Consider the following 26292-nt stretch of genomic DNA (forward strand, 5'->3'; position numbering starts at 1 on the left):
CTTGACATGGCCACAGGGTTAAATAAAACAGAGGGATGACATTCAGAGCCAACTTCTCTGAGGGAGTCTGATTGGATGTGAGGTAAAGGGACATATCAGGGATGATTTGATAACACAAACATTTAAAAATAAAGTACAAACGCAAGATTGGTATAAATACAGCAATATTGTTATTGCCTTTCAGGTGTTAGCTGTTCAGATGAAGATGAAAAACCCAGAAAACGAAGGCGAACAAACTCTTCTAGCTCCTCCCCTGTTGTTCTAAAGGAAGTTCCAAAGGCTGTTGTTCCTGTCTCAAAGACTATCACTGTGCCTGTGAGTGGCAGTCCTAAGATGAGCAATATCATGCAGAGCATTGCCAACTCCTTACCACCCCACATGTCTCCTGTGAAAATAACCTTCACCAAACCATCAACACAGACGACAAATACAACAACACAGAAGGTATGTGGTGGAGGGAGTCTCTGCCTGCCAGTTGTATTTCCATCTCTTTCAGTCAGTATTCAGATTTAACAAACATTCACTGAGTGCTTACTATGTGCTTGGCATTATGCTGGGAATGTTCACATCTCTTATTTTAATTCTGCACATAAAGCTTTGGGATGGGTATTATTTCATTTTTTCCTAATGGGGCTCAGAGATGTCAAATGACTTGCCTAATATGTCATAGCCAGCAGATCTGTTACTTCTAAGACTTTCATTCTATTTCTATTATTGTGATGCTATTTGGAAAAATATAAAATACAAAAGATTTTTTTAATCTGAAATAAGAATAGGATGACTTTACCTTTAGAAACTCAGTTTTTACTTTGCCTGAGTAACAAAGTTGTCAGTTAGGTGTTTCAAAGAAGAAGGAAGCATATGATTAAGTGAATAATTGTTGTCTTCTGGTTTTATTCTTTGTTTGCAATCATCAATTTATTCCTAACCTCTTGTCTCAGTATGTTCAAATCATCTGTCTTCTGTCAATTTCATGTTATTAGAACCCTCTAACATCGCACACTAATCTGGATGCTGATGGCATTCTAGATTTGTTGGATGCACATCTGTGTTTCTGGGATCTCCCTTCACCACATTCTGACCTTCCTCTCTTTTGGTTTATTTACTCATTTATTAGACTGTGTCCTGTAGTAGATTCTTGGTGTATAAATGGATGGAGGGTATATTTTTGAGACTTTGCATGGCAGCCTGAAAATTTCTTTATTCTACCACTTTCTTGATGGGGGCATATTTGAGGATTGCAGTCATTTTCCCTAGAATTTTGAAAATATTGCTCCATTGGCTATTGGCTTCTAGTATTGCTTTTGAGAATCCCAGTGCTATTGTAATTTCAGATCCTCTTTTTCTTTTTGAAAACTCAGTAACTTTCAGAATTCTGAAATTTCAAGGTAATTTTTCTTAGTGTGAGTCCTTATTTTATTCACTGGGTTAAGTACTCAGTGGTATCTTTCATTTATTTCTTCTATTTTTCTCTGTTCTCTTTTTAGATCACCTATTATTTAGGGTATTGAACTGCCTAGATCGATCCTTTAATTTTTCTTATCCTTTCTCGTGTACATTTTCCATTTGTTTGCATTTTCTCTCTACTATAGTATAATGGTTAGAAGTCTGGATTTTGGAATTAGACTTCCTGAATTCAGATTCTAGTATTTGCCACTTACTATCTATATGGCTATGGGAAAACTAAATTCTAGTCCTAAGTTTTCTCATTTGTAAAATAGGAAAAACAATGTATCTATTTTTATAGAGTTTGGTGGTATAAATAAATGAGATAATAAGTATAAAACTGTTAGAAAAGAGCCTAATACATAATTAGTGTTTTATAAGTATTATTTTTCTTTATCCTTTACTACTTTATGGGATTTTTAAAAGTTTGCTGTCATACTTTAAATTTCTTATCACTCTTTTTTGTTCTCTGAAAGTTCCTTTTGTTAAAAAAGTAGCATCAACATCCTGCTCTTTCATACAATCACTATATTCTCTTATCCGATGATAATTTAGAGTAATTTCTTGATGTTTTCTTTCACGTTTTCTCTTTAACCTGTAAGTTTCTTTTATCTATTTGTTTTGATCTCTTTCATATCAGAGTTTCCTTAAATGCTGGCTGTCTGTTTATATATGAAAGTGGGCATTAACCTGACAGAAAGCTCTGTATAAAGGGTGGGATAGGCTGGCTGGTAACTTTCATTATAGGTTGACCTAGATGGGATACTTTGTTGAGAAACACCCACTGCCCCTATACCTACACCAAGCTGTCACTCTCACGAAGGCTTTTCATGGACTGGTCACTTTCCTTAGAGAATCTTTCCATCTCCTACCTAGAGCAAGTCTTTCTGCCCTTATTTTGAGAGTAGTAAATGGAAAGAGGGGGCTGGATAATCGCACCTTTCAATATATAGACTTTACCTTTGTTTTCAGAATAGCATCCACTCCATCTAGCCTGGTGCCATCATATTCCCTTGGATTTAGTCTTTCTTTAAAATGAGGGAGGATAACTGGGATTTAAATGCTATTTAAATGGACTTTCAACTAATTTTTTTTCTCTCTAGTTCCACTTTTATCCCCACTTCAGAAGTATCTGGTGCTTTCAGCTCCCAAGTCCTGGAGTTCTCTGATGCAAATTGCCTTGTTTTTTGTTCTTCTGTTTGCTGTTTTAAGCTTTTACTTTCTTGGGAATGCTTGCTTGCTTACTGCTTGTCTGTTTTGTTTTCCAGTTTCCAAAACCTTTATAACGATTGTCTCCTTTCCATTTTGACCTTATAGATTTATGCCTCTTCCCTTTAAAAAAAAAACCCCTTCATACTTTCAGAGGGATTTGGGGGGGAGAGTGGAGGTAAATTTTTGTGTTCAGTGTGTGGTCTTCGCCATCTTTGAATATTCATATCCATGATAACTTTCATTTAAGGAATCTTCTTGACTTTCTTAGAAAGATGTCATTAGATAATATATAAAAAAGATCATTTTCTTAATTAACTGGAAGTGATGAGTTAGTCTGTGGAATATAATTCTATTTTCAGTTTTAGAATGAGGTATTATGGTATAGTATTAAAATCAAGCAAGAATCTTTGTAGTTAAAGTGGCCAGGGTTGGACCCCAGCTCTTCTGGTCTGACCTAAGATAACTTAGTGTTTCTAAATTTGTTTATCTGTCAGTTGAGAATAATGTCGATCTTTAAAGGTCATTGTGAGGATTAAATGAGATTGGATATTTTAAATTGCAACATAACATATGTACCGAAAAAATTTTAGCTCCTTCCCTTGCAGTTATTTTATGGAATGCAGTGCTTTTTTTTATTTGTACCTTTATCAGTGAGCTGTTCCAAATAACTGAATCCATCTCTTAAATTTACCTCTTAATACATAGAAATTGACTATTTTAAATGACTTCTTAAATGCCATAAATTATGTCTTAAATTATGTAAACTGAACATAATTTTTGCATTTGTATTTGATGACTCCAAGGTAATCTTTCTGAATATCACTTTTTATATATTATTGTAATACAGTTATTGCTTTCTGGGATAGCCCTATATTAGGTAGCATCACGTGCTATACTCAGCTACACTGAGTTTTTAAGTTAATATATTATAATTTTTTTACTGTTCTTTCTTTGCTGGATCTTATTTTATCAGTAATTCTCTCCTCCCCCATATCTACTTTTTAAAATTAAGTATTTAAGAAATAGTGTAGCAAAGTTATAGCTGAAAGAGCAGTCACTTCCCATCCATGTCCTTCTATTCCCTTACTGTTTTATTTTTATTTGTTATGCTTATAACTAGGTGACATTTTATACATATTTGTTTATTTCCTTTCAGAGTATAAGTTGCCAAAGGTAGGGACTTTTGTCTTATCATTCCTTAGTGGTTAGAATAGTGTCTGGCATGTAGTAGGTGTTAATTAATATTTGTTGGAATGAGTGAATGAATGAATGAATGAATGAATGAATAAGTTTGATTCCACTATTGGCTCTACTACTTTTCTTGAGCCTCAGTTTGCTTATAAAGCAGAGTTAGCAACAGTACTTACTTCCTAGGATTATCAGGATGATTAAATGAGATGATTCATAGAAAGTGCTTTACATAGTACATATGCCAAGTTCTCAGTAAATGTCACCTAACATTATTAACTTTTGAATTTTCCTTGGTAGACCTATATAAAGATACTTAGCATAGATGGGGGTTCACATAAGTGAGGTTAGTGGGTTTTTTTTTAATTTGGTGACTTTACCATATCTTTATTTTTCTGTCTTCTGACTGGTCAAATGAGAATGGATAGTTGAGGTTGTCACACTTATGATGTTTATAAGTTGGCATATTTATCTCTAAAGTCATATGTGAGCCATGCTGTGAGAATTGAGGCTCAGAACCTTAGACTTTTTCTACTGTGTTTAAAAAAGAAGCATTTAAAACAAATTATGTTAAAAGCAAGACTTATTTGTTCTATAAATATTTATTATATACTGTGTTCCAGATGCAGTACCATTAGTTTTATTATTTTTTGGACAAACTGAGTATCTGTAGGACTAACAGATATTCTTTGGGATTTTTGTTTGTTTTTGGAATTTTCCTTTTGCTGGGTAGTTGGATTTTTTGAAATCTTTGTAAGGCTGTTATTATTACATTCACCTTGGATTTCCCACTAATCCTGTATAAGTTAACTTAGGAATTATTTTAGGTAAAGTGACTTTTACATTGAATACAATTATATATGATTTTGTGGACTTGATTCAAATTCAAATAGGTCATGTATTTTCAAGATAGACAAATTCCCACCTATGTTAATGTGGTGCCATCATTTTAAGTATAACTTTGGTATGTCACTTATATAAACAAAGCAACAGAATATAGCTTTGTGCTTTCATGTGCTTGATTGATATTTTTCATTTTATCCTTAGGGTGCAAGTCCCAGCACTCTTAAGGAGTTTTTGTGAGTGCTAGAAGGTCAGTAATTTGAATTATGGCCTGAATAAACACTGTTTGGTACTTGGTTTCAACACCCCCTTTTTTTCCCCTGTTGTAATAATAGGTAACTTTAAAGTGCAAGTAAATTTTCTTCAAAGTAGATCTCTAATTTTGGATAACCCCTTTTCAGATAAAAATCAGTTTGCAGACTGAAATCCCAAAATTTGTTTTATCTTTGTATCCGTAACCTAAAACACACTCTGAAAGACTGGAGATTTATTTTCTGTAATTTTGTTATCTTAATGTTAGAAGCCTACAAGCATACTCCAGTTCTGAAATTGCCAATATTTGATACAAGTATGAAAGTTTTTCCCTTCCCTTGCGCATGACAGACATTGCTAATTAATCGTGTCATACTTTTTTGCCAAGCCTTGGTGAATCCTCATCTGTACTGCAAAGTCCTTATAAACACTGTAGTCCAGAAAGCTGCCACTATTACCATAGTTCAGAATCAGCAAATGTGAAACCTAATTGCTATTACTACTCTAATTGGTTTGGCTATGGTAGTAGCTATGTGAGTTCTTTTGATTCTCAGAATTTTGGAAAAAGGTATCTAAAATTTTTTAATGAAACAAAAATAGAGCACACTAAAATATATTTCCAGATTGATTTGATATATAATGTCTTTACTATATTCTTTTAACAGTTATTAAGTAGTAATAATAAGCTACTAATACATACCATTTGTTGACTGTCAAATATTGATCACCTGCTATGTGCCTAGCACTGTGTTAGATGCTTCACATCATTACCTCCTTGAATCCTTGTAATGATTTGCAAGGTAGGTACTGGTCATCCCTATTTTACAGGTGAAAGTTGGAGCCCAGAGATTTGAAACTTATCCAGAGGTCTGTCATTTGTCAGTGTCAGAGGCAGGTTAAGTTCTGGTTCCTTTGACTCTTAAGTTTCTAGTCTTTTTACCATATTTGTCTACTTCCCCGTTTATATGATGGCTGATGGTCATTTTTGTAGTAATACTATATAGGTATTTGCTGATCAAGTCTATGCAGAAGTATGCTGGTCAACTCCATATAGGTGTTTGCTGGTCAAGACTTCTCTCGACTACTCAGATAATTAACAAACTCCTTAAAGTTATGGACATGCACTAATTTTCTGTAATACTTGAAATATATATAATAATAATAATATAGTGAAAGCTTCTTTGAGATGTAAGTACTGAGTAAAGACATAGTAATTTGACTGATTTAACTTCAGGCCCTCTTTAGGACTAATAAAAATTAAAAAAGAATTTCTCCCTTAAATCCTTTGGAGTTTTCAAAACAAATTTCTGCCCTTATATAAGAAATTTTGGTGCCCTGGCTGGTGTAGCTCAGTGGATTGAGTGTGGGCTTGCAAACCAAAGGGTCAAGGTTCAATTCCCAGTCAGGGCACATGGCTGGGTTGCAGGCCAGGTCCCCAGTAGGGGGCATGTGAGAAGGAACCACACATTGATGTTTCTCTCCCTCTCTCTCCTTCCCTTCCCCTCTCTCTAAAACTAAATAAATAAACTTTTTTTAAAAAAAGAAATTTTGGTGAAAGATGAAAAAGACATTCTGATTTGGGTATCCCTACACCACCATTATACTCACCCAGAAAAAAATTGTGATACTACACATTTGTAAATGATTTTTGTGTTCTTAACTGTAAGATAGGGATAATAATAGTATCTGTGTCATAGGATTGTTTGGAGGTTTAAATAAGTTAATGTGTATTAGCTCTAGGAGCTAATCTTGATTCTTTTCCTTAATGCTGCCATTTCCATACATCAAGTCCTATCAACTCTACCTCTCAAAATAATCTAACACTGCTCACTTTTCTTTATTTCCACTAACACCCCAGTGCAAGCAGCCTCTATCATTGCCAAGTCTACTGCAATAGCTTCTTTACTAATTTCACAGCCTCCACTCTTGCCTCTTATTACATAGCAGCTAGAGTGATCCTTTAAAATAAAAATCAGATATTTTTGCTTCCCTACTTAAAAGCATCCCATGATTTCCATTATACTTAGTATAAAATTTAAATTTTTTACTCTGGCTTACAAATTTGATATGGCCTCTGCTTGCTTTTCTACTCCCTCCTTGCCCTACATGGATGGTTTTGCTACACTAGCTTGTGTTCTGTTTTCAAGTACATTGAGCTAATTCCCACCTTAGGACCTTAGCTCCATCCTCTTCTCTTTGAAATGCTTTATGCCTATGTCACAGTATTTTAGCCATACTGACTAAACTTGAAGTTGCTTTCTTGCCCTTTATTTTTCCTCTGTTCTCTATATCATCCTATGAGCAAATCCTGTTGGTTCTATCTTTAAATATTCATAATCTGTTAACTTTTCGCTACTTCTACCACAAACACTTTGATCACCATCATCTCTGCTTTGTTTATTGCAAGAGCCTCCTGATTTGTCTCCGTATTTCTATGTTTCTGCTTTCTCTGCTGTACCATATTGACAATTTATCTGTTTGTCTGTCTATCTATCTATCTGTATATGTATTTATTTATAGAGGGGAAAGGAGGGAGAAAGAGAGGATGAGAAACATCAGTGTGTGAGAGAATCATCCATCAGTTGCTTCTCGCTTGCCTGCCACCACCCACCCCCCACCCCTCCGCCCTGGGACCCAGAGTCCAGGCTTGTGCCCTGACTGAGAAATTGAACTGGTGACCTTTTGCTTTACAGGATGATGCTTAACCAACTGAGCCATACCATTCAGGGCTAGAGTAATATTTTCTTTTAAAAAATACTTTAGTTTTTGAACAGTTTTAGATTTACAGAAAACTTGAGAATATACAGAAAGCTCTCATGTACCTTGCACTATTTCTATTATTTTTAACATTTTATATTAGTATGGTACACTTGTTACAATTAATGAACCAAATTGATGCATTGATATTAACTAAAGTCCATGGTTTATTCAGATTTTATTTTTTATTTAACCTATTATCATTTTTTGTTCTGGGATACCATATTACATTTACTTACCATGTCTTCTTAGGCTTCTCTTGGCTGTGAAAGTTTCTCACACTTTCCTTAATGTTTGATGACCTTGACAGCTTTGAAGATTACTATTCAGTATTTTGTAGGTTATTCCATTATTGGAATTTGTCTAATGTTCTTCTCATGATTAGACAAGGGTTATGGATTTTTAAAAGGAGACCACAGATGTAAGGTGCCGTTTTCATCATATCAGAGTAAGGGAATGTACTGTCCACATGGTCTTCCGTCATCCAGTCCTCCGTTGCTGTTCTGAGTCTGTCTTCTGTTGCTCTCTACTTAATAAATTCCAATCCCATTTATTAGTCCTTGAAGTTTCTTGAATATACCAACCTTGATTCTGCATCAGGGCCCTTGGGTTTACTGCTCCCTGTGCCATTGGATGCTCTTTCTCTAGGTGACCACATGGTTCACACCCTTTGGTTGTTTAGGTGTCAGATGTCACCTACTTTCTGCTCAGATGTCACTTTATCAGAGAGATCTTTAAATACTTTATAAAAAGTCATAAAGCACTCCCATTATTTTTTATGTCCTACCCTGCTTTATTGTCTTTTCCAACATGAATATATTTACTTTTTTATTTGTTTATTGTTACTCATCCTCTGCTAGAATGTAGTTCCATGAAAATAAACACTTTGTTTTGTTCATCCCACTATCCCCAGCATCTAGAATCATGCCTGGCACATAGTAGATGCTCAACAAATATTTGTAAATGAACAGCTATTTAAATTATTTTCTAGAAAGATTGTGCCAATATATATCCCCTTAGCAGCATATTAAAGGTCTGTGTCTTGAACATCATTGAGTGTTGTCTTTTAAAATATTTGGTTGGTAAAAATTTTTTATTCAAATATTTTTAGTTGTGTATTTGTTGAATTGTTTCTTCATGTTTAGTGTTTTGTAAGTTATTTTTGAATTCTATATAACTAACTGTGAGTCTAGATACAATAGTAGTCTAGCAGGTATATGAAAATAACTTATTTTTCCTTTCTTAGGTTATTATAGTGACCACATCACCAAGTTCAACCTTCGTACCCAACATTCTCTCCAAATCCCATAACTATGCAGCAGTCACTAAGCTTGTACCAACATCAGTAATTGCTTCCACAACCCAGAAGCCACCGGTGGTTATAAGTGCTTCACAGTCCTCTCTGGTCAGTAGTAGCAGCAGTGGCAGCAGCAGTTCTACCCCATCACCTATTCCTAACACAGTTGCAGTAACAGCTGTGGTATCTTCCACACCCTCTGTGGTCATGTCAACAGTAGCACAAGGTAAGTAGTGATTCAACCTGTAATTCTGTCCTTGTGGTGTAAGAGAATTTTGAAGAAAACTCGATGGGTTTATTTTTCTTCTTTGGGTCTGAAGGCCCCTCTTGTTTCATCACAGATTACCACTTTCCCTCTCCCAGTTTGAGAATGTCAAGATAGTGGGTTACTCAGGTTTTTAATATTAATATGCTTACTCCAAAACTTTTGTTCACATGCATAGTATCTACTCACATAGGCAATTAGCATTCCCAAAATGTAGGTTAAATCTTGTCACAACAGATTTCAATGGTATAAACAAATATCTTTAATGTAGGAGGATTTTTAAATAAGAAACTTATGATTATTTTACTATAGGTTCTTTAGAACAGATATTAAGTATATAACATCTTCAAAGTAAGTCACCCAATGATAAGAAGTAGGGGGAAGAGAATGATTTCAAGGAACTGTCATTTGCCTTTTTTTTGGTTTCCTAAATTTTTCTCTATCGGTAGGTCATGAGAGGTATTGAGAGGCACTGAGGCTGAACTGAAGGACAATTGCTTTTTTATAGAGGAAAGGATATGTGGAAACCTGTCTTCTGTTAGCTTAAATCAGTTTAGACCTCTTCTATACTTTTGGTGAAAGGCAAATAGCACATTGTTAAAATTTTCTTTTTACAGTGTTGGTAAGTCTTAAGATGGGGATTAGAGAGAAACATTTATTATACAGAATTCATACCCATGGGAATATTTATTATGCAGAATTCATACCAAAGGGAGCATAGAAGCAATATAGAAGAGTACTTAGTATTAGTTTTCATTGAATTTTATTTGAATAATATATAGCTCAAGATAGACTGAGACTTGGAAATTTCCTAGTTTATGAACTAGTAGCAAATGCAAGTAGTCGAATAGGGGAATAGTGTCTTTTATAATTGCTTTAGTCATGCTCACTATGTTCTAATCACTGTGTTAGTAAGGAAGAGGTTACACAGATGTCAGTATTCCTTTTCTATGGCCCTAATGGTAGCATGTGAGAGCAGCTGTCATTATTTTCTGACTCTAATATCCATTTAATGTCTCAGTCAATAAAAGGAAGAAATAGCAGGCTTGAAATTTTCTTTTGTTACCTTAACTAATTTTTTTTTAAAAACATTCTCACTTTTCTATTTGTGCAGCAGTAAACTATAATGTATTATTATTAAAATATAAATAATTTCTCTACAGAAAGTTTGTTTAAAATGCTGGTTACAAACATGATCTAAATTCATTTCAAAATTTGAAGGTGCAAGAAGGAAAGGCCACCTGTCTCCCTACCTCACTGATCCTTATATCAGAACTATCACCCATTGACAGTTGTTTTTCCCTTCTAGTCCTGAGTACACAGTTTGCTAAAGTTTACTATATTAGAACGGTTACTGTTCTTACAAGTTATTATATGAGATAAAAGGGGTATTCCTCTTAGTTACTAATGAAATATCTTTAGACAAAATGACTATTCCATGCTTCTGTTTTTGATTCTTAGTTTTTTCCAGGTACCCTCTGAAGCTCTTGGGAACTTATGACTTCCCTGTTTTCTTCTTTGCTTCTGTCATCCTGTATTTCTTTGAGTCTTAACTAGTTATAGGGGAGCTGGATAAGCTGCCTCAGAGATTTTTCATAAATTCACTGGAATTCAGTATAGCATGAGAGATGTAAAAGTATCTGAATGTAGGTACTCACAGAAACTGTATGACTACTTTGAGTTTCTGTTTGAGATATTTACTTAGAAATTATTAGTGCTAAAAAATTAAGGCACCTTCTTTTTAATGAACTATAGAAATGATCCCTGAAAGTATAGTCTTAAGGTACCTTCTTTTTAAAAAGATAAAGTTTAGTGGAAGTGATAACATACAGATTGTAGTCGTGATTCTGACTACAGGGCTTCTGTAGCAGCACCTCCTGTGTGGGTACCTGGGGGACAAGCACATTTTCAGTGTCTGCTTTTGTTGGAGATTAAAGAACCAGCTGTTTTAGAGCGGATGTCTCCATCTTCGGCTATTCTCGTAGGGGCAGCTGGTGGTAGAGGGGGAAGAGTCTTAGTAGCAGTAACTTGGTTGAGTGATTCCTTGTTTATAAATGTAGAGATGGTTCCAAACATAGGGAGTAGGGGGATTGTATATGGTCAGCTCATGCTGCAGGAAGGGAAAGGAACTCCTTAGTATTTGGAATATGGGAATTCTTAAAATTCTGATTAGAATGGTTGTCCTGAGTTGGTCATCTAGAAGAAAGGATAATTTTAAAGATTTATTATGGAAAATGCCAAACATAAGTAGAGAGAATAGTAAAAATTTAGAGTATTTACAGGTTTTGGTATTATAGATTTAACTCTAGTGAACATCTCTGTGAATTTAATTGAGCCTTTTATTTTCTTAGATCCAGCTCTCAAGAGCAGGATTACCATGTTAAAAGGTTGGAAATTTTTAGTAGAGTTTTTTTCTAAATGACATATTTTAACCCCAAGAACTGTATCATCTTGGAACATTTCACTAGTATGTGTCCCACTGTTAAGTCCTTGCTCTTCCTGTTTACCAAAAAAGGGAGGAGTATAATAACAAGGATTTTTAAAAATTCATGACATGCTATTTAACCAGTCAGTTTAATATCTGATTTTTTTTCTTTAAACTCTATGGCTATAAGACAGAACATAGTTGATATTCTTAGAGTCATGTATTCTTACTCCTTTATTTACATGACTTTGTTTTTTGATGTTTTCTGGGCATATTTCTTTAGAGCTATTAAAACTCTAAACTAAGTATTTTATATTCAGAATTAAAATGTAGCCTGAACTGTGTGCAATTCCTCTAAATATGGACTATACTATTTGCCTCAGAGGTTGTATTAACAATAGCTTATAACCATTTGGGCCTTCAGATCACACAGATAATATGTGTTCATGTGTTGAAGGCATGATTTGAATACTATTCTCTAACTCTGAAGTCACCCTGACTGCTTTTATTTATTTTTTATATTTTATATATATTTTACTGATTATGCTATTACAATTGTACCAATTTTTCCCCTTTTGCCCCTCTCCAGCCAGTACCCTCATTCCCTCAGGCAGTCCTCCTGTTAGTTCCTGTCCATGGGTCATGCATATAAGTTCTTTGGCTACTCCATTACCTATACTGTTTTTAACATCCCACTATTTTGTACTTACCAACTTGTTCTTGTTAATCTCTGTGCCTTTTCCCCTATTCTCTCCTTTCCCCCTCCCAACTGATAACCCTACAAATGATGTTCATGTCTGTGATTCTGTTTCTGTCCACTTGTTTGCTTAGTTTGGTTTTTAGATTCAATTTTAGATAGTTGTAAATTTATTGCCATTTTAATGTTCATAGTTTTAATCTTCTTTCTTTTCTTATACAATTCCCTTTAACATTTCATATAATAATGGCTTAGTGATGATGAATTCCTTTTGTTTTTTTCTTGCCTGGGAAGCATTTTATCCGCCATTTGATTCTAAATGATAGCTTTGCTGATGGAGTAATGTAGGATGTAGGTCCTTGCTTTTCATTACCTTGAATACTTCTTGCCAATTCCTTCTAGCCTACAAAGTTTCTTTAGAGAAATCAGCTGACAGTCTTATGGGGATGCCTTTGTAGGTAACGCTCTGCTTTTCTCTTGCTGCCTTTCAGATTCTCTCTTTATCTTTAACTTTTGGCATTTTAATTATGATGTGTCTTGGTATGGTCCTCTTTGGGTCCAATGGGTCCAACTTGTTTGGGACTCTGTGCTTCCTGGACTTGCATGTCCATTTCCTTCACCAAATTAGGGAAGTTTTCTTTCCATCTTTTTTCAAATAAGTGTTCAATTTCTTGTTCTTCCTCTTTTCCTTCTGGCATCCCTATGATTCGGATGTTGGTATGTTTGAAGATGTCCCAGAGGATCCTTATACTGTCCTTGTCTTTTTAAATTCCTTTTTTTTTTCTTGCTCTTATAATTGAATGTTTTTTTCTTCCTTATGTTCCAAATCATTGATTTGATTCTTGGCTTTATTCCCTGTTGGTTCTTTGTAGATTTTTTTTTTTAAGATTTTATTGTTTTATTTTTTAGAGAGAGAAGAAAGAGGAGAGAAACATCAATGTGTGTTTGCCTCACATACCCCCAGTGTGGGGCCCGGCCCTCAACGCTGGCATGTGTCCTGACTGGGAATAGAACTGGTGACCCTTTGGTCTACAGGCTGGCACTTAATCCACTGAGCCACACCAGCTAGGGCCCCTGTAGATTTTTCTTTAGCTTACTTAATGTAACTTTCATTTCTGCCTGGGTCTTTTTTATGCTGTTGAGGTACCCAATATGTTCTTGGAGCATCCTGATAACCAGTGTTTTGAACTCTGCATGTGTTAGATTGCTTATCTCCATTTTGTTTAGTTCTTTTACTGGGGTTTTGTTCTCATCTTTCATCGGGCCATATTTCTTTGTCTCCCATTTTAGCAGCTTCCCTGTGTTTATTTCTGTGTATTAGGTAGACCTGCTTTGACTCCCTGTTGTAATAGCATGGCCTAATGTAGGAAAGCACACCTCTAAGTTGTATGGGGTGGAGCCTTACATAATTGCCAGGGCAGGGCAACCTGTGTCCCTGCTTTGTGGCTCTGCGTGGGAGGGCTCGGAGAGGGGACAATGCTGCTGCCTGGCCTCTGGAGTTTTGCCCAGGAGGAAGGTGTCTCCTGGCACTCGCCCTGATGCTAGTCATTTCAGTTATTCCCTGTGTGCCACTTGTGCCCTTCCAGCTGTTGCCCTGGTGCTGAATCCCAGAGGGAGGGAGTCTGTGTAAGTCGTAAATCTGTTGCGAGCCCTTTAAGAGGAGACTCCTGATAATCCTGCAGTTTCTTCTGCAGCCCCAATCCTCACTGGCTTTTATATAGACAAGTTATGGGGACTTACCTTCCTGGCACTGGAACCCTGGGCTTGATGGTCTGGTCTGGGGCTAGGATCTCTTACTCCTGAGGTATCCCTCCCGATTTTTATTCACCACATGTAGATGTGGGACCGCCCATTCTGCATCTCCACGTTTTTTACCTCTCCACCTTTCGTGCCTCTCCTTGTGTCTCTGCGTCTCTGCCCCTCTTACCTGTCTGGATGCACGTAGCTTCTTTAATTCCTTGGGTGTTGGACTTCTATACAACTCAATTTTCTGATGATTCTGGATGATACTTGTTTTGTAGTCTAGTTGTAATTTTTGCGGTAGTTGTGTGAGAATATGAGGCATGTTTACCTATACCTCTATCTTCACCAGAAGTCTCCTACTTTTACATCAGACACTTTTTGTGTACAGAAGTAGATGGAGAACATAGTTTAGGTAGGGAGTTACTCGTGCACAATTTACCTTAATGTGAGAGTTTATTAGGAATGCAATATAAAGGTTAGGCTTTTACATAGTTTAAAAATAACTTTCACTTGTATAACATGTTATACTGTATTTTTTGGACTATAAGATGCACCCCTGAATTTGGGAGGAAAAAGTGGGATGCATCTTATAATCCAAATGTAGCTTACCTGGCTCACTGGGGGGTGGGGCAGGGTCCTAGGTTATTAAATATTGTACCACATTTTTTGCTTCAAAATTTTTTTTCTTATTTTCCTCTTCTACAACCTAGGTGCATCTTATGGTCTGATGCATCGTATAGCCCTAAAAATACGGTACTTTACATAGTCGAAAAGTGTTGGTGCCTAAAGGGGCTCCAGACATAGCCTAGTTCAGCCTAACTAAGCAATGTAACATACATGTAATGTCACCCAAACTAGTGTTCAGTGGGGGTTGGAAGTAGGCAAGGTGGGATCCTGTGTAAGTAATTGAGTAAGCCCCCCATTTTGTAGACAAAATTATGACTACACCTTTTGTCTACCTTCAAGTATTTCTCATTCTGATTTTACCTGACCCACAGAGCAACTGCTAGACTTGTAGTGCAAGGAAAATTCAACAAGTGGGGAAGCTGAGGCCCAGAGAGTAAGAGTGACTTCTCAAGGTTTCTCCATCTTCATCATTCTCCAGAAACATTTTACTAAAGGATGTGATATTTTAAATTTTTTCTGTAATGCAGTGTTGGGTCAGTGGTGGAAGAGGGTGTGAAATAGCCTAAGTACTTGATAATTAGGCTATTAATTTATCACTTTCTTTTCATTGTTTTAGCACTGTTCAGCAAGTTGAGTATGGTGAGTTATATTCTAGGTTCTTTTTGTTAGGAATATTAGTTTATTTACAAATAGCTGTCCTATTGTGTTGTTGATGAATTATACGATTATTGATGAACTATCTGGGAAAGGGAAGAATTTCAGACTCATAGATTTTAGTTGAAGTTACTGGTACTCTTTAATCATTCATGCATTGTAATATTAGTTTTGCACTGAAAAGAAATGTCTTACAATCTTTTTTCATCAGAGTTTTTTTTGCTGTGGCTATATTGAGTATGCCTACTTGTAACTTTTCATATGATTATGTAATGACCCAGTTAGAGGGGTTTTTAAATTATTTTTGATTTTAGGGAGATGGGAAGGGAGGGAGAAAGAGAAGACAAGAAACTTCGATGTGAGAGGAAAACATCAATTGGTTGCCTTCTGCACATGCCCCAGGGGATGGTACTTGCAATCCAGGCATGTGCCCACTGGGAATAGAACGGTGACCTTTTGGTTCACTGGGCAATGCCTCATCAACTAAACTACACCAGCTGGGCCCAGTTAGAGTTCCTAAGAAATAACTTAATTTAGAGATTATTGGAAATGAGATATAGAAAATCTACTTTACCATGCTAAATAGTTCAAAAGATAAGTGTTTCATTGTGAATTATTTTATTTCATGCCATATTTAAATTGGTTCACTAGAACCTGAGAAGTAATTTCTGAAAAAAACATATTAGAAATAAGATTCAAAACTTAGTTTACTTTGTTCTTATATTACATTGAGAAACCTGTATTTTCTAACAGGAAATGTATTGAGACATCTGTGAGAATATCCTGCATGATACTTTGTTTCTTTTGTGTTAACTCTTCACCAAGGGAAAATCAGTTTTTTTGAATGTGAGAGCAGTGATGCTTCTCTTGCAGAGTTTGGTGATTAGATATCAAATGTGTAAAATATCACACATTATATCTGATGCTAGGTGCTTAATAAATTACTGCTTCTATTGATTTACCTTGTCTGTATTATCTACTGCAATAATCAGAAGTAACTTTAATTATGTTTCACTGGTGAGTTTTCTTTTCCTGACTCTTCTACAGGTGTATCTACATCAGCAATCAAAATGGCATCGGCATCAACCAGACTTCCTTCCCCGAAAAGCTTAGTGGGTGCCCCAACTCAGATTCTTGCACAGTTTCCTAAACAGCAACAACAGTCTCCTAAGCAGCAGTTACATCAAGTGCAGCAACAGACGCAGCAACAGGTGGCCCAGTCTTCTTCAGTATCTCATCAGCAACAGCCTCAGCAGTCTCCTTTGCCGCCTGGTATCAAGCCTACCATTCAAATCAAACAGGAGTCAGGTAACTGGGAAATGCTTACACAATATGGTAATCCTCCTGTCACCAGGTCTCTGCAAAAATGTACGGATTTACTTCTGTAGATAGTTTCCTCGAGCACGAGATTTTTAAGTTCCAAAATGTATTTTCAGACCCTCCTGTTGGAAATACCTATATATAAAAAATTGAAGCTTGGGAATAGAAAAGTAATAAAAAGTAGGTTGCCCTGCAGGAAGAGTATTTTGTTTGTTTGTTTGTTTGTTCTCTCAATGAACTCTGAGGAGAGATAAAGAAAGCTGAGGAAATAAACCCAGAATTATGCTCTGGGGCCCATTGGGGTTATGGGAAGTGGGCAGTGGAAAAGTTAGTCTGGGGAGTCTTGTGTTAGAGGGCAGTTCAGATATACAAATATCATGTAAAATTGTCATGAGCAGAAGAGGTGCTAAGATTATGGGACATTGTGTACAATGTGGAAGTTTGTGGTTTGTGGAATGACAATTGAGCAGTTTATTGAAAGCATCTCCAGCACAGTGGGAACTCAGACGTAGGTGTCAATTACTGTAAGTTATCAAATCATAAAAGTATTAAATAGAAAGGTAGAGAGAATGGAGTCTGAGTCAAAGGGAAATTAAAAAGCCTCTTAACATACTTAATATCTTTAAGAAAATGGATGCTTTTCTCCAATGAATCTGTACTTTATTTGGTGGTAGAACAGGAATTTAGAGGATGCTGACATTTTTAATTTGTTTTGTTTTGTTGATAGGAACATGTAATTTTTTTGAGATATTGTCGTGTAACATTGTATTAGTTTTAGGTGTATAACATAATGACTTGCTGTATGTATACAAGAGTAGGCAAAAGTAGGTTTACAGTTCTGAGTATGTGAAGCACAGAATTATTTATTATTGCACTGTTTTCTATACAAACAATTGTAAACCTATTTGCCCACCTCTATATATTACAATGATGACCCTAATAAATTTAGCTAACATCCATCATCACACATAGTTACAAACTCCTTTCCTTGTGATGAGAACTTTGAAGAACTACTCTCTTACCAACTTTCAAATATGCAGTACAGTATTGTTAGCTGTAGTCACCGTGCTGTACATTACATCCCCAGGACTTACTCATCTTATAACTAGAAGTTTGTACCTTTTGATCACCTTCCCAATTCAGCCAACCTCTTACCTCTTGTTAGTTCTCTTGTATCTATGACCTCTGTTTGTTTTTTTTTTGTAGGCTTTTTGTTTGTTTTTTAGTTTCTGCATATAAGTGAGATCATACAATATTTATGTTTCTCTGACTTATTTCACTTAGCATAATGCCATCCATGTTGTTATAAATGGAAGAATTGTGTCTATATATCACATTTTCTTATCTTTTATCATTCAGATTTAATGTTTTATTTTTTTAAGTATTTTCAAAAATTTTCCACATGATTTTTCACTCACGTATAAGCAAACCTTAAAGTAATGTGTGATAAAATCAGTGATGAAAGAAACAAAGACTTAACCTTGGCTGGCATAGCTCAGTGGATTGAGTGCGGGCTGTGAACCAAAGTGTCGCAGGTTCGATTCCCAGTCAGGCCACATACTTGGGTTGCAGGCCACGGCCCCCCAGCAACCGCACATTGATGTGTCTGTCTGTCTGTCTGTCTGTCTCTCTCTCTTCCTCCCTTCCCTCTCTAAAAATAAATAAATAAATAAAATCTTAAAAAAAAAGAATACATTAAAAAAAAGAGAAAGAAACAGAAACTTGTATGAGTAAGGATTATTCCCAGTTCATTGCAGGCCTCAATTACAATTTTGTCAGCAGCAAAACTGGACAGAGCAGTAGTATACGCCATAGCATTTCTTTTAGCTTTGTCTATGTTATCCATGACAGGAAAGAAGGCAGCAGAGCTGATGGAAACTTCCCTAAGTCTGTCAAACCATTCCTTCTTCTCATCCTTGGTTAATAATTCAGGGACTTCCTGAAACAGCGTGTTCCACTTTACTAAATCTTCATCCTCACTGATGGTTCTGGTAACATATTGATTGATGGCATTGGAGATTTCTGCTTTGTTTGCTACAGTTTTAAACTTCATTAAGGTCACTCATGGATGATGTCTAAGCCACCAAAAGTTTGCCTTGTCCTCTGTAAGTCATGTGCAATGTATCCGAGATGGCCATCCTGCTCCAATGCCAATAACCTGACTGTTCTTGGCGTAGCACACGGAGTTAAACTGAGTATACCCGACAGCAGTGGTGGCCATTGTGAAGTCTCTTCTCTGAGTGCATATTCCAGCAAATCTTTACTCTTGGTAACAACATTGCTAAATAATGACCTGTCGATGACAGCATTATTTCTCTTCTGACTTAAACAAAGACTAAAGAGAGTCAAACTTTATTTTCATTTGGACTATAAAACTGATCTATTTGAAGAACACAGTAGTTCCCTTTTTTTCCTCTTCAGCTTGCATAATCTGCTGCTCTATTTTCAATTTTGCTAATTATTTTTTCTGCTAGTTCAAATCTGTCATGAGCCTCTCTAGTGAAATTTTTTACTTCAGTTATTGTACTCTTCAGCTCCAGATTTTTCATTTGTTTTTATAATTTCTGTCACTTTCCTAGTATTCTCTATGTGATGCCACTTTGTCAATACTCTTTTACTTCTAAAATCATACTCTTTTACTTCTGAAATAATGCTTTTCTTCCGTTTTGTGAACATATTTATGACTACTTTGATTTCTTTTTTTGTTGTCGGATCTGACATCTGGTCATTCTCATAGGCAGTTTCTGTTGCTTGCTTTTTTAAAAAATAGCGTACGGGTCATGTTTTCCTATTACTCTGCATGCCTTCTAATGATTTTTGTTGGAAACCAGACATTTTAGATGTTCATATTGATATGTTAGATAATAGATACAGCTGGGTACTGCTCTTCTCCTCTCCCTCTGCCCCTGATGTATTACTTTTATTTGCTTGGTTGTTCATTGTTTAATGACTAGATCAATTACTTTAGTGAGATTAAACTTCTGATATTGTTCCTCAGGGAGGTACAGCTTTGGGTGTGCCCAGTCATTCTGAGATGACACTAGTGTTGTTCTCTTTCTTTCTGTGACCACACTCAGCTGTTAAACTCTACTACTGATTGCTCTGTTGATTTCAACAATGCCCTGGAGCATAAGTTGCTCTCTACAAACTAATGAAAATTGTGGCTTCTTTGAAGAAATAGTTTCAGAGGTCTATTTTTGGTATTTGTTCTGACCATGAGAGGATTCCTCTCAGCTTCTTTATCTCTCAGTTTTTTCCTGCAAACTGTCTGGCCTGTAGTCTCTAGAACATGCCTTTATTAAATCCATGAATCTCCTTGCAGTTGCCTCTTATCACATCCTCCTCTCTTCTCAATGCTCAGTTACAAATGACGTCAGTTCCTTTGGGAAGATTAAGAGCTAGGTTTTATGACCTATTTCTACCTACAGACATCCCTGGAGCTCTGGGGGTAGGGTCAGTGGCATGCTTCTCTGAATGACACCCCTGCCCTAGGAGTTGAGCACTCAGTGAAGGCAGGGGCAGAGGATGGGTATCAGCCTGAGATCCTCTTAGTTTCCTTTTCCTGGCAATGGAGCCACCGCCCCATAAGCCATGGCAGTGGTGATCAGGACCCCAGTCTTCTCAGTGGCACCATGCCCAAGGTAGAGCCATGGATCCATGAACTGGGGGCTGGGCTGAAGAAGGGAGCAGCCACCTCTCCACTGCAGTTGGCCAGGACTTAGTCTTAGCAATAGGTGCCTGGGGGCAGGGTGCAGTAAGCTGAAGTCCTGTCGTTCCTCTAAAGAAAGCCTTCCAAGTGGAAGCTGGAAGAAGAGGAAACCATGTTGTCTTGACTGCAGCAGTCTAGAGAGGAGTCTGCTTCACTTACAGCAGGGGCAGGAAGAACAGATCTTAGTTTAAATGCCACAGATCTCACCTTTCTTACTGAATTTCTCTACATTTTCTTGAATATGTTTCTTCGGTTGTCTTTGGGACCATTTCAAGAGCTTCTCATTGGTGGTTTTATCATTTTTACCAGTGTCATCGTGCTACCTTTCTAGAAATTCATCTCTGGAATGGCTTGTGTTTATTTGTTTTTAATTGAGATATAATTGACTCATAACATTGTGTGAGTTTTAGGTGTACAACATAATGGTTTGATACAGATTTAGTTAACATTAGTTAACCTCCATCGTCACACACAAATTTTTCTGTGTGTATAATGAGCACTTGTAAGAGGACTGGTTTTTAAATACATTATAATTACCTTCTTTTTAAAGGACTGTAGAATTATTCTGTGAAAATATCTGGGCCTGCTATTTTTTGGTATAGGGGGAGGAAATTTATTTTAAGGAAATTTATCTATTTAGGCATCTCTTTTTTTAGATCAGTTTTAATAAATAATATTTTTCTAGAAAATTATGTTTCATCCAAATTTTCAACTTATTTGTAGGACTGAGCAAAGTAGTCTGTTACAATTCTCTTAAACTTTTCCATCAGTGATTATTTCTTTGGGGACTTCTTATGTGCCTCAAGTATTATTATTATAAATTCATTAATGTGATAATATTAATGCTAGAAATAATTTCTCCCCACAACTTCACTGTTTATGTTTTATTATAACCAGGATTTCTTTATTTTTATGATAATAATACTATTATTGAATAGTATTGAATTCTTGCTATATCCTAGGCACTATACAGTTTTGATTTATTTAATCTTAACAACAGCTCTAGAAGGTATATGATAATAGTATCTTTATTTTGGATGAGCCAACTGAGTTGTAGAGATGAAGTTATTTGCCTAATTATGCTTAGAAGTTATAATTTTAACTTCTTTGTTGGCATATGAAATTTAAAATTATTTAAAGCTATAAAGGAAATAGATTTATTTGCTCCCTAATGTCTTAACCTAATCACCATTTTGAAAAGTAGTAAAATTTTTAATTGTCTATGACAATAACTCAATTCCATGAAAATAAACTCCTAGTGCAATACATTCAGTTCCATGAATTATTTCAGTGAAGTTAATGGGGAAAGGATTTACATTTGTAGTTAGCATGAAATATTTCTTTTAAATTCACATTTTACATTTGAAAAGTCAATGTAACAATTACAAGATTTAAATAAAATTTTTGAAAAATATAAAAAAAATCATAACCTCACTACTCTAATGTATTGCCTTCAAATTCTTGTCCACATGCACATTTTTTATAGATGCAATAATAATGTTTCCTTTATTTTGTCTTCGACAAAGTGAGCTATTAAAAATACTTTTAAAAGCAATCAATTGAAAAATAAAGGTTCAAAAGAAAATGTTCTTGTTCATTTATAATTTTCAATAGCCTTTATCATTTAAGAGGTTAGAGAACTATTTGGTGTATTTGGGAATATATAAAAACTATGTTAATGTTTGACTTTTTATCCTAATGCTTTTACCCCTATCTGCATGGAACAGATTATTTGTCTGTAAAAGTTCAAATCAATGATTAATTTGGTTTGAAAGCTCTTATATAACATGATCATAGAAAAGAAAACAATGTTTTTCCCTAAGAATTTAATTGCCTATGTAATGGTGTTTTTTTGTTTGTTTGTTTGTTTGTTTTTAAATTTTATTTTAATCATTGTTCAAGTACAGTTTTCTCCCTTTTACTCCCAATCCAGCCCCCCACCCTCCCCCCCGTAATGTTTTAATTGTGTTCTTCAATGAGAGAAGTTAGGAAAGGGGAATTTAAGAAATAAAAGCTGGCAAAAGGTTTTTATCTATATGAAGAAAGCTTCTCTTTAGGCAAGGCGAAGTAAATGTGTGTAACTACTGCCCTCTTGGGTTGGTATAAGGCACATGTATTTTAAATAGTCCGCACTGATATTTATTTTTCTTCTTTCAAAGGTGTTAAAATCATCACACAACAAGTTCAACCAAGTAAAATCTTACCGAAACCAGTGACGGCAACTCTGCCAACCAGTAGCAATTCCCCTATTATGGTGGTTAGCAGTAACGGTGCAATAATGACAACTAAATTGGTAACCACTCCTACTGGTAAGTTTTCTTGAGCATCAATCCATTCATTCATCATATACTCACTGAGTAATTTTAATTTCTCTGTACCAGCAAAGTGTTTGACACTGGTTACAGAGATTATTGAGACACTTCTTCAAAGAGGCCTTTCTTGACATCCCACTTCCCTCCAACTAAAAATAGTTTTCTCTCTCATTGTTGTACAGTCCTCTGTTCTTTTCCTTCATAGCATGTACTGCAATTTCTAATTACTTAGCTACTGTTTGGTGATTTAATGTTGTTCACCCTATTAGCTCATAAGCTCCCATAAGGATAAGGGACCATGTTTGTTTTATTACCTGTATACAGAGAGAGAGCTAGTCTGTAAGTAAATGTTTAGTAGGATTTATTGAGTGAGTGAAAACACAGTCTCTGCCCACAACGATCTCACTTTGATGAGGTTGAGAGTCTGTATTACATTACAGTGTACTAAGCATTACTCAGACTTAGGGGGGCACAGGATGACATTTTGCCTGGAAATGAGAGCAACTAGGCTATGCCCAATGAAGTGACAGTGTAGATCATTTAAAATAATACCACCCTTGGTGACGCTGAACAGTTACTTAATCCCTCAATATTTTCACTTGTCTATTTAAATGGGATAATAATATCTATGCCATACGGTTATTGTAAGTATTAAGTGAAATCAAGTATATAAAGTCCCCAACAAGAGTGCTCAATAGCTATTACTATTAATTAATATTAGAATTAGCCATTGCTATTATTTTGAATTTGTATAGCTCTTACCAATTGTTTTGGAGGATGGCCAGTATTTAGATAATAAAATCTAACTAGTTTAAGGTGATACCTATCTGACGCTTAGAAGCTATCATCTATTGGCCAATATGTAAATGTCTGTACAAACAGTGTATTTAATTCCCCTTAGGCTTTATTATCTCTATTTTCAGCAATAAAACAAAGACTTACATTAAGCATCTTGCCCAAGTTTGCATAGTCAATAAAAGGCAGAAGTGGGATTTGAACCCAGATCTGTTTGACCCCAAAACCAATGCTTTAAAAAAAAAATTGTGGTAAAATGTACATAACATGAAATATATTGTTTTCACCATTTTAAGCGTACAGTTTGTTAGCATTAAGTACATCCACATTATTTTGCAACCATCACCACCATGTAGCTCCAGAACTTTTTCATCTTCCCAAACTGGAACTCTCTAGTCTCACCTTCTCCCAGGCTTTGGCAGCAACCATTCTACTTTCTGTCTCCATGCAAAATCTGTGCTTTAGAAATACTGTTATTCTTGTATTAAATCTATCATACTTCCCCACAGACTTTTCACCATTTGGTCCAAAGATAGTAGGGTTAGGTATATATAATTTCTCGTGTTCGGGAAAGGTGGCGATAGTCATGTGCCTGTGCTTATGTATCTGTATTGGAATAGTGTTTCTCTTTTAATAAACAAAAGCTTAAGTTGAAATTTTTTTCTGGTTATAATTTAACAGATTCAAACTATGTATCTATATTATAACATATTTACTTTGCACTAGGTTTTTTTTCTAATTCAGATATATGTAACCAATTTAAACTAATTCTACTTAATGTGCTTTCCTTCCTCCCTCTTTTGAATAGGGATTGTATTTTTAAATGGTGAATACTGTGCTAAAAGAATTTTGGGGGGAGGGTATTGTTGAAAATGATTATCACAGTGACCTCTCAATCTAATTATCATGAAAAAATTTTTTTCAGTTGAAGAAGGTGTTATCTGAGTCATTTTCATTCTCTCCAGGACTAATAGTTCTTAGTTTATGATGGTATTTCTGAGTTACCAAAGTTGTAAGAAACTATAATAGGCTCATCTGGTTAGTTTTTAACTCCTCTTTGGGAAAAGAAAATAGTTCTAAAATTGTGGGGAGGAGTGTAAAATCCTTTGAGAGACATGAAGAAAAATACCTTCTTCATTTAACAGGTCAGTTAAAGTTGAGGAAATATGTAAATAATGAACTTTGTAGGCTAAAACAAAATATTCCTGGCAATTCTTGGCAGCTTCAATTTTAATCACTAGTAAAATGATGGCATAACTCTTTAAAGGATGGAAATGTATGTACAAGGTAGCAGAGTACAAAACAGTAAAAGTTTCTAACATTTTAGACAAACAGTATTGCCTTATTTGCTGAGTGCTGACATGGGGCTTGGCACTGAGACAGCATAAAACAGATGCGGAGACCTTAGAATCTATAACAGAAATGGCTAAAATGCCCTGGCAGGAAAGGTAGTTAAATTTATGTTTCTTTTGACATAAAACTAATGGAAGAAGAGTAGTGGAAGAAGCAACAGAACTGGTTATCTTTTTTCTTGGGGTTAGTAATTTGACGCAGCATATCATAGTATTTGATGCGTAAAATTGATTCAAATTGACTTGGCTATAGTTTTTAGCTATGTGTGTTGAAAACTGGCTATAATTTGTTACTTAAGTCTTTTTTTATATAAGTGTGCATAAACACATGCAAACATTTTTTTAAAGATTTTATTTACTCATTTTTAGAGAGGGAAGGGAGGGAGAGAGGGAGAGAAACATCAATGTGCGATTGCTGGGGGCCATAGCCTGCAACCCAGGCATATGCCCTGACTGGGAATCGAACCTGCGACACTTTGGTTCGCAGCCCGAGCTTAATCCACTGAGCTACACCAGCCAGGGCTTGTTATTTAAGTCTTGACACTTTGAAATTCTATTTTCAAGTTAAAGCAATGTAGGTTACATTGAATTATAGTTAAATTGTATAAATTGTCATTTTTCTATAAGTAATGACACATTTTTCTTTTGGCTTTTCCCTTTTTATAGGCACACAGGCAACCTATACCCGGCCAACAGTGAGCCCATCCATTGGTCGGGTAGCTGCAACCCCTGGAGCTGCAACCTATGTGAAAACTACCAGTGGTAGCATCATTACAGTAGTACCCAAATCATTAGCTACCTTGGGGGGCAAGATAATTAGCAGTAATATAGTTTCTGGTAGGTATATCTGAAATGTATAAAAGGTATAGGTGGTTCATAAGAGGAAAAAAACATTTCAACTGTCAAAGGATTCTGTTTGGTCTCAGTTTTCCACTTAGAAATCTAGAGCTTTTCCGTCCTGATATTTAACAATTGTGGGGTTTTTAGTTCTGGTATTAAATCTTCACATATTAAGCTTTTGATATTTTTAAACTAGAAAGAACATAAGTTTGCTTTTAACCAGAATGGAAAGATTATGGCTTGCATTTGCATAGAAATTTTTCATTTATAAAATATTCTCCCATTTTTTAATCTGTTCAGACCTCATTACTCTGAAATAGTTGGTATCATCTCCAGTTTAGAGATAACAAACAGATTTAAGATTACAGAGATGAAATTGACCTGTCTCAGACCACACAAGCTAGACACTGGAAGAACTAGTGTTTATTTATCTAAGTATGTTTGAGGAACCATAACTCATAATTTCAATTGCTAATGTCACTTTAGCTTATTAAAAATAAAAATACTTGAATGCCGTATTTGCTTTTCACCATTTATATTGACTGTTTACTCTTAAAA

At 35.6% G+C, this 26292-nt stretch overlaps 1 protein-coding gene across 7 annotated transcripts in view; it reads left to right on the forward strand.

Annotated features, from left to right (window-relative positions):
• The window catches only part of EMSY (EMSY transcriptional repressor, BRCA2 interacting), a 78661-nt gene that overhangs the window by 17360 nt on the left and 35009 nt on the right, over positions 1 to 26292 (forward strand). For all 7 annotated transcript variants that reach the window (XM_045817862.1, XM_045817858.1, XM_045817861.1 and 4 more), the window contains 5 exons: positions 185 to 444; positions 8945 to 9221; positions 16454 to 16714; positions 22595 to 22744; positions 25561 to 25731. In XM_045817862.1, coding sequence (XP_045673818.1) covers positions 185 to 444; positions 8945 to 9221; positions 16454 to 16714; positions 22595 to 22744; positions 25561 to 25731 — 1119 coding nt within the window. The remainder of the gene's footprint in view (positions 1 to 184; positions 445 to 8944; positions 9222 to 16453; positions 16715 to 22594; positions 22745 to 25560; positions 25732 to 26292) is intronic.

This window comes from Phyllostomus hastatus, unplaced genomic scaffold, assembly GCF_019186645.2.
Source record: "Phyllostomus hastatus isolate PE091 unplaced genomic scaffold, TTU_PhHast_1.1 phas_scaffold_317, whole genome shotgun sequence".
Classification (NCBI taxonomy): Eukaryota; Metazoa; Chordata; class Mammalia; order Chiroptera; family Phyllostomidae; genus Phyllostomus; species Phyllostomus hastatus.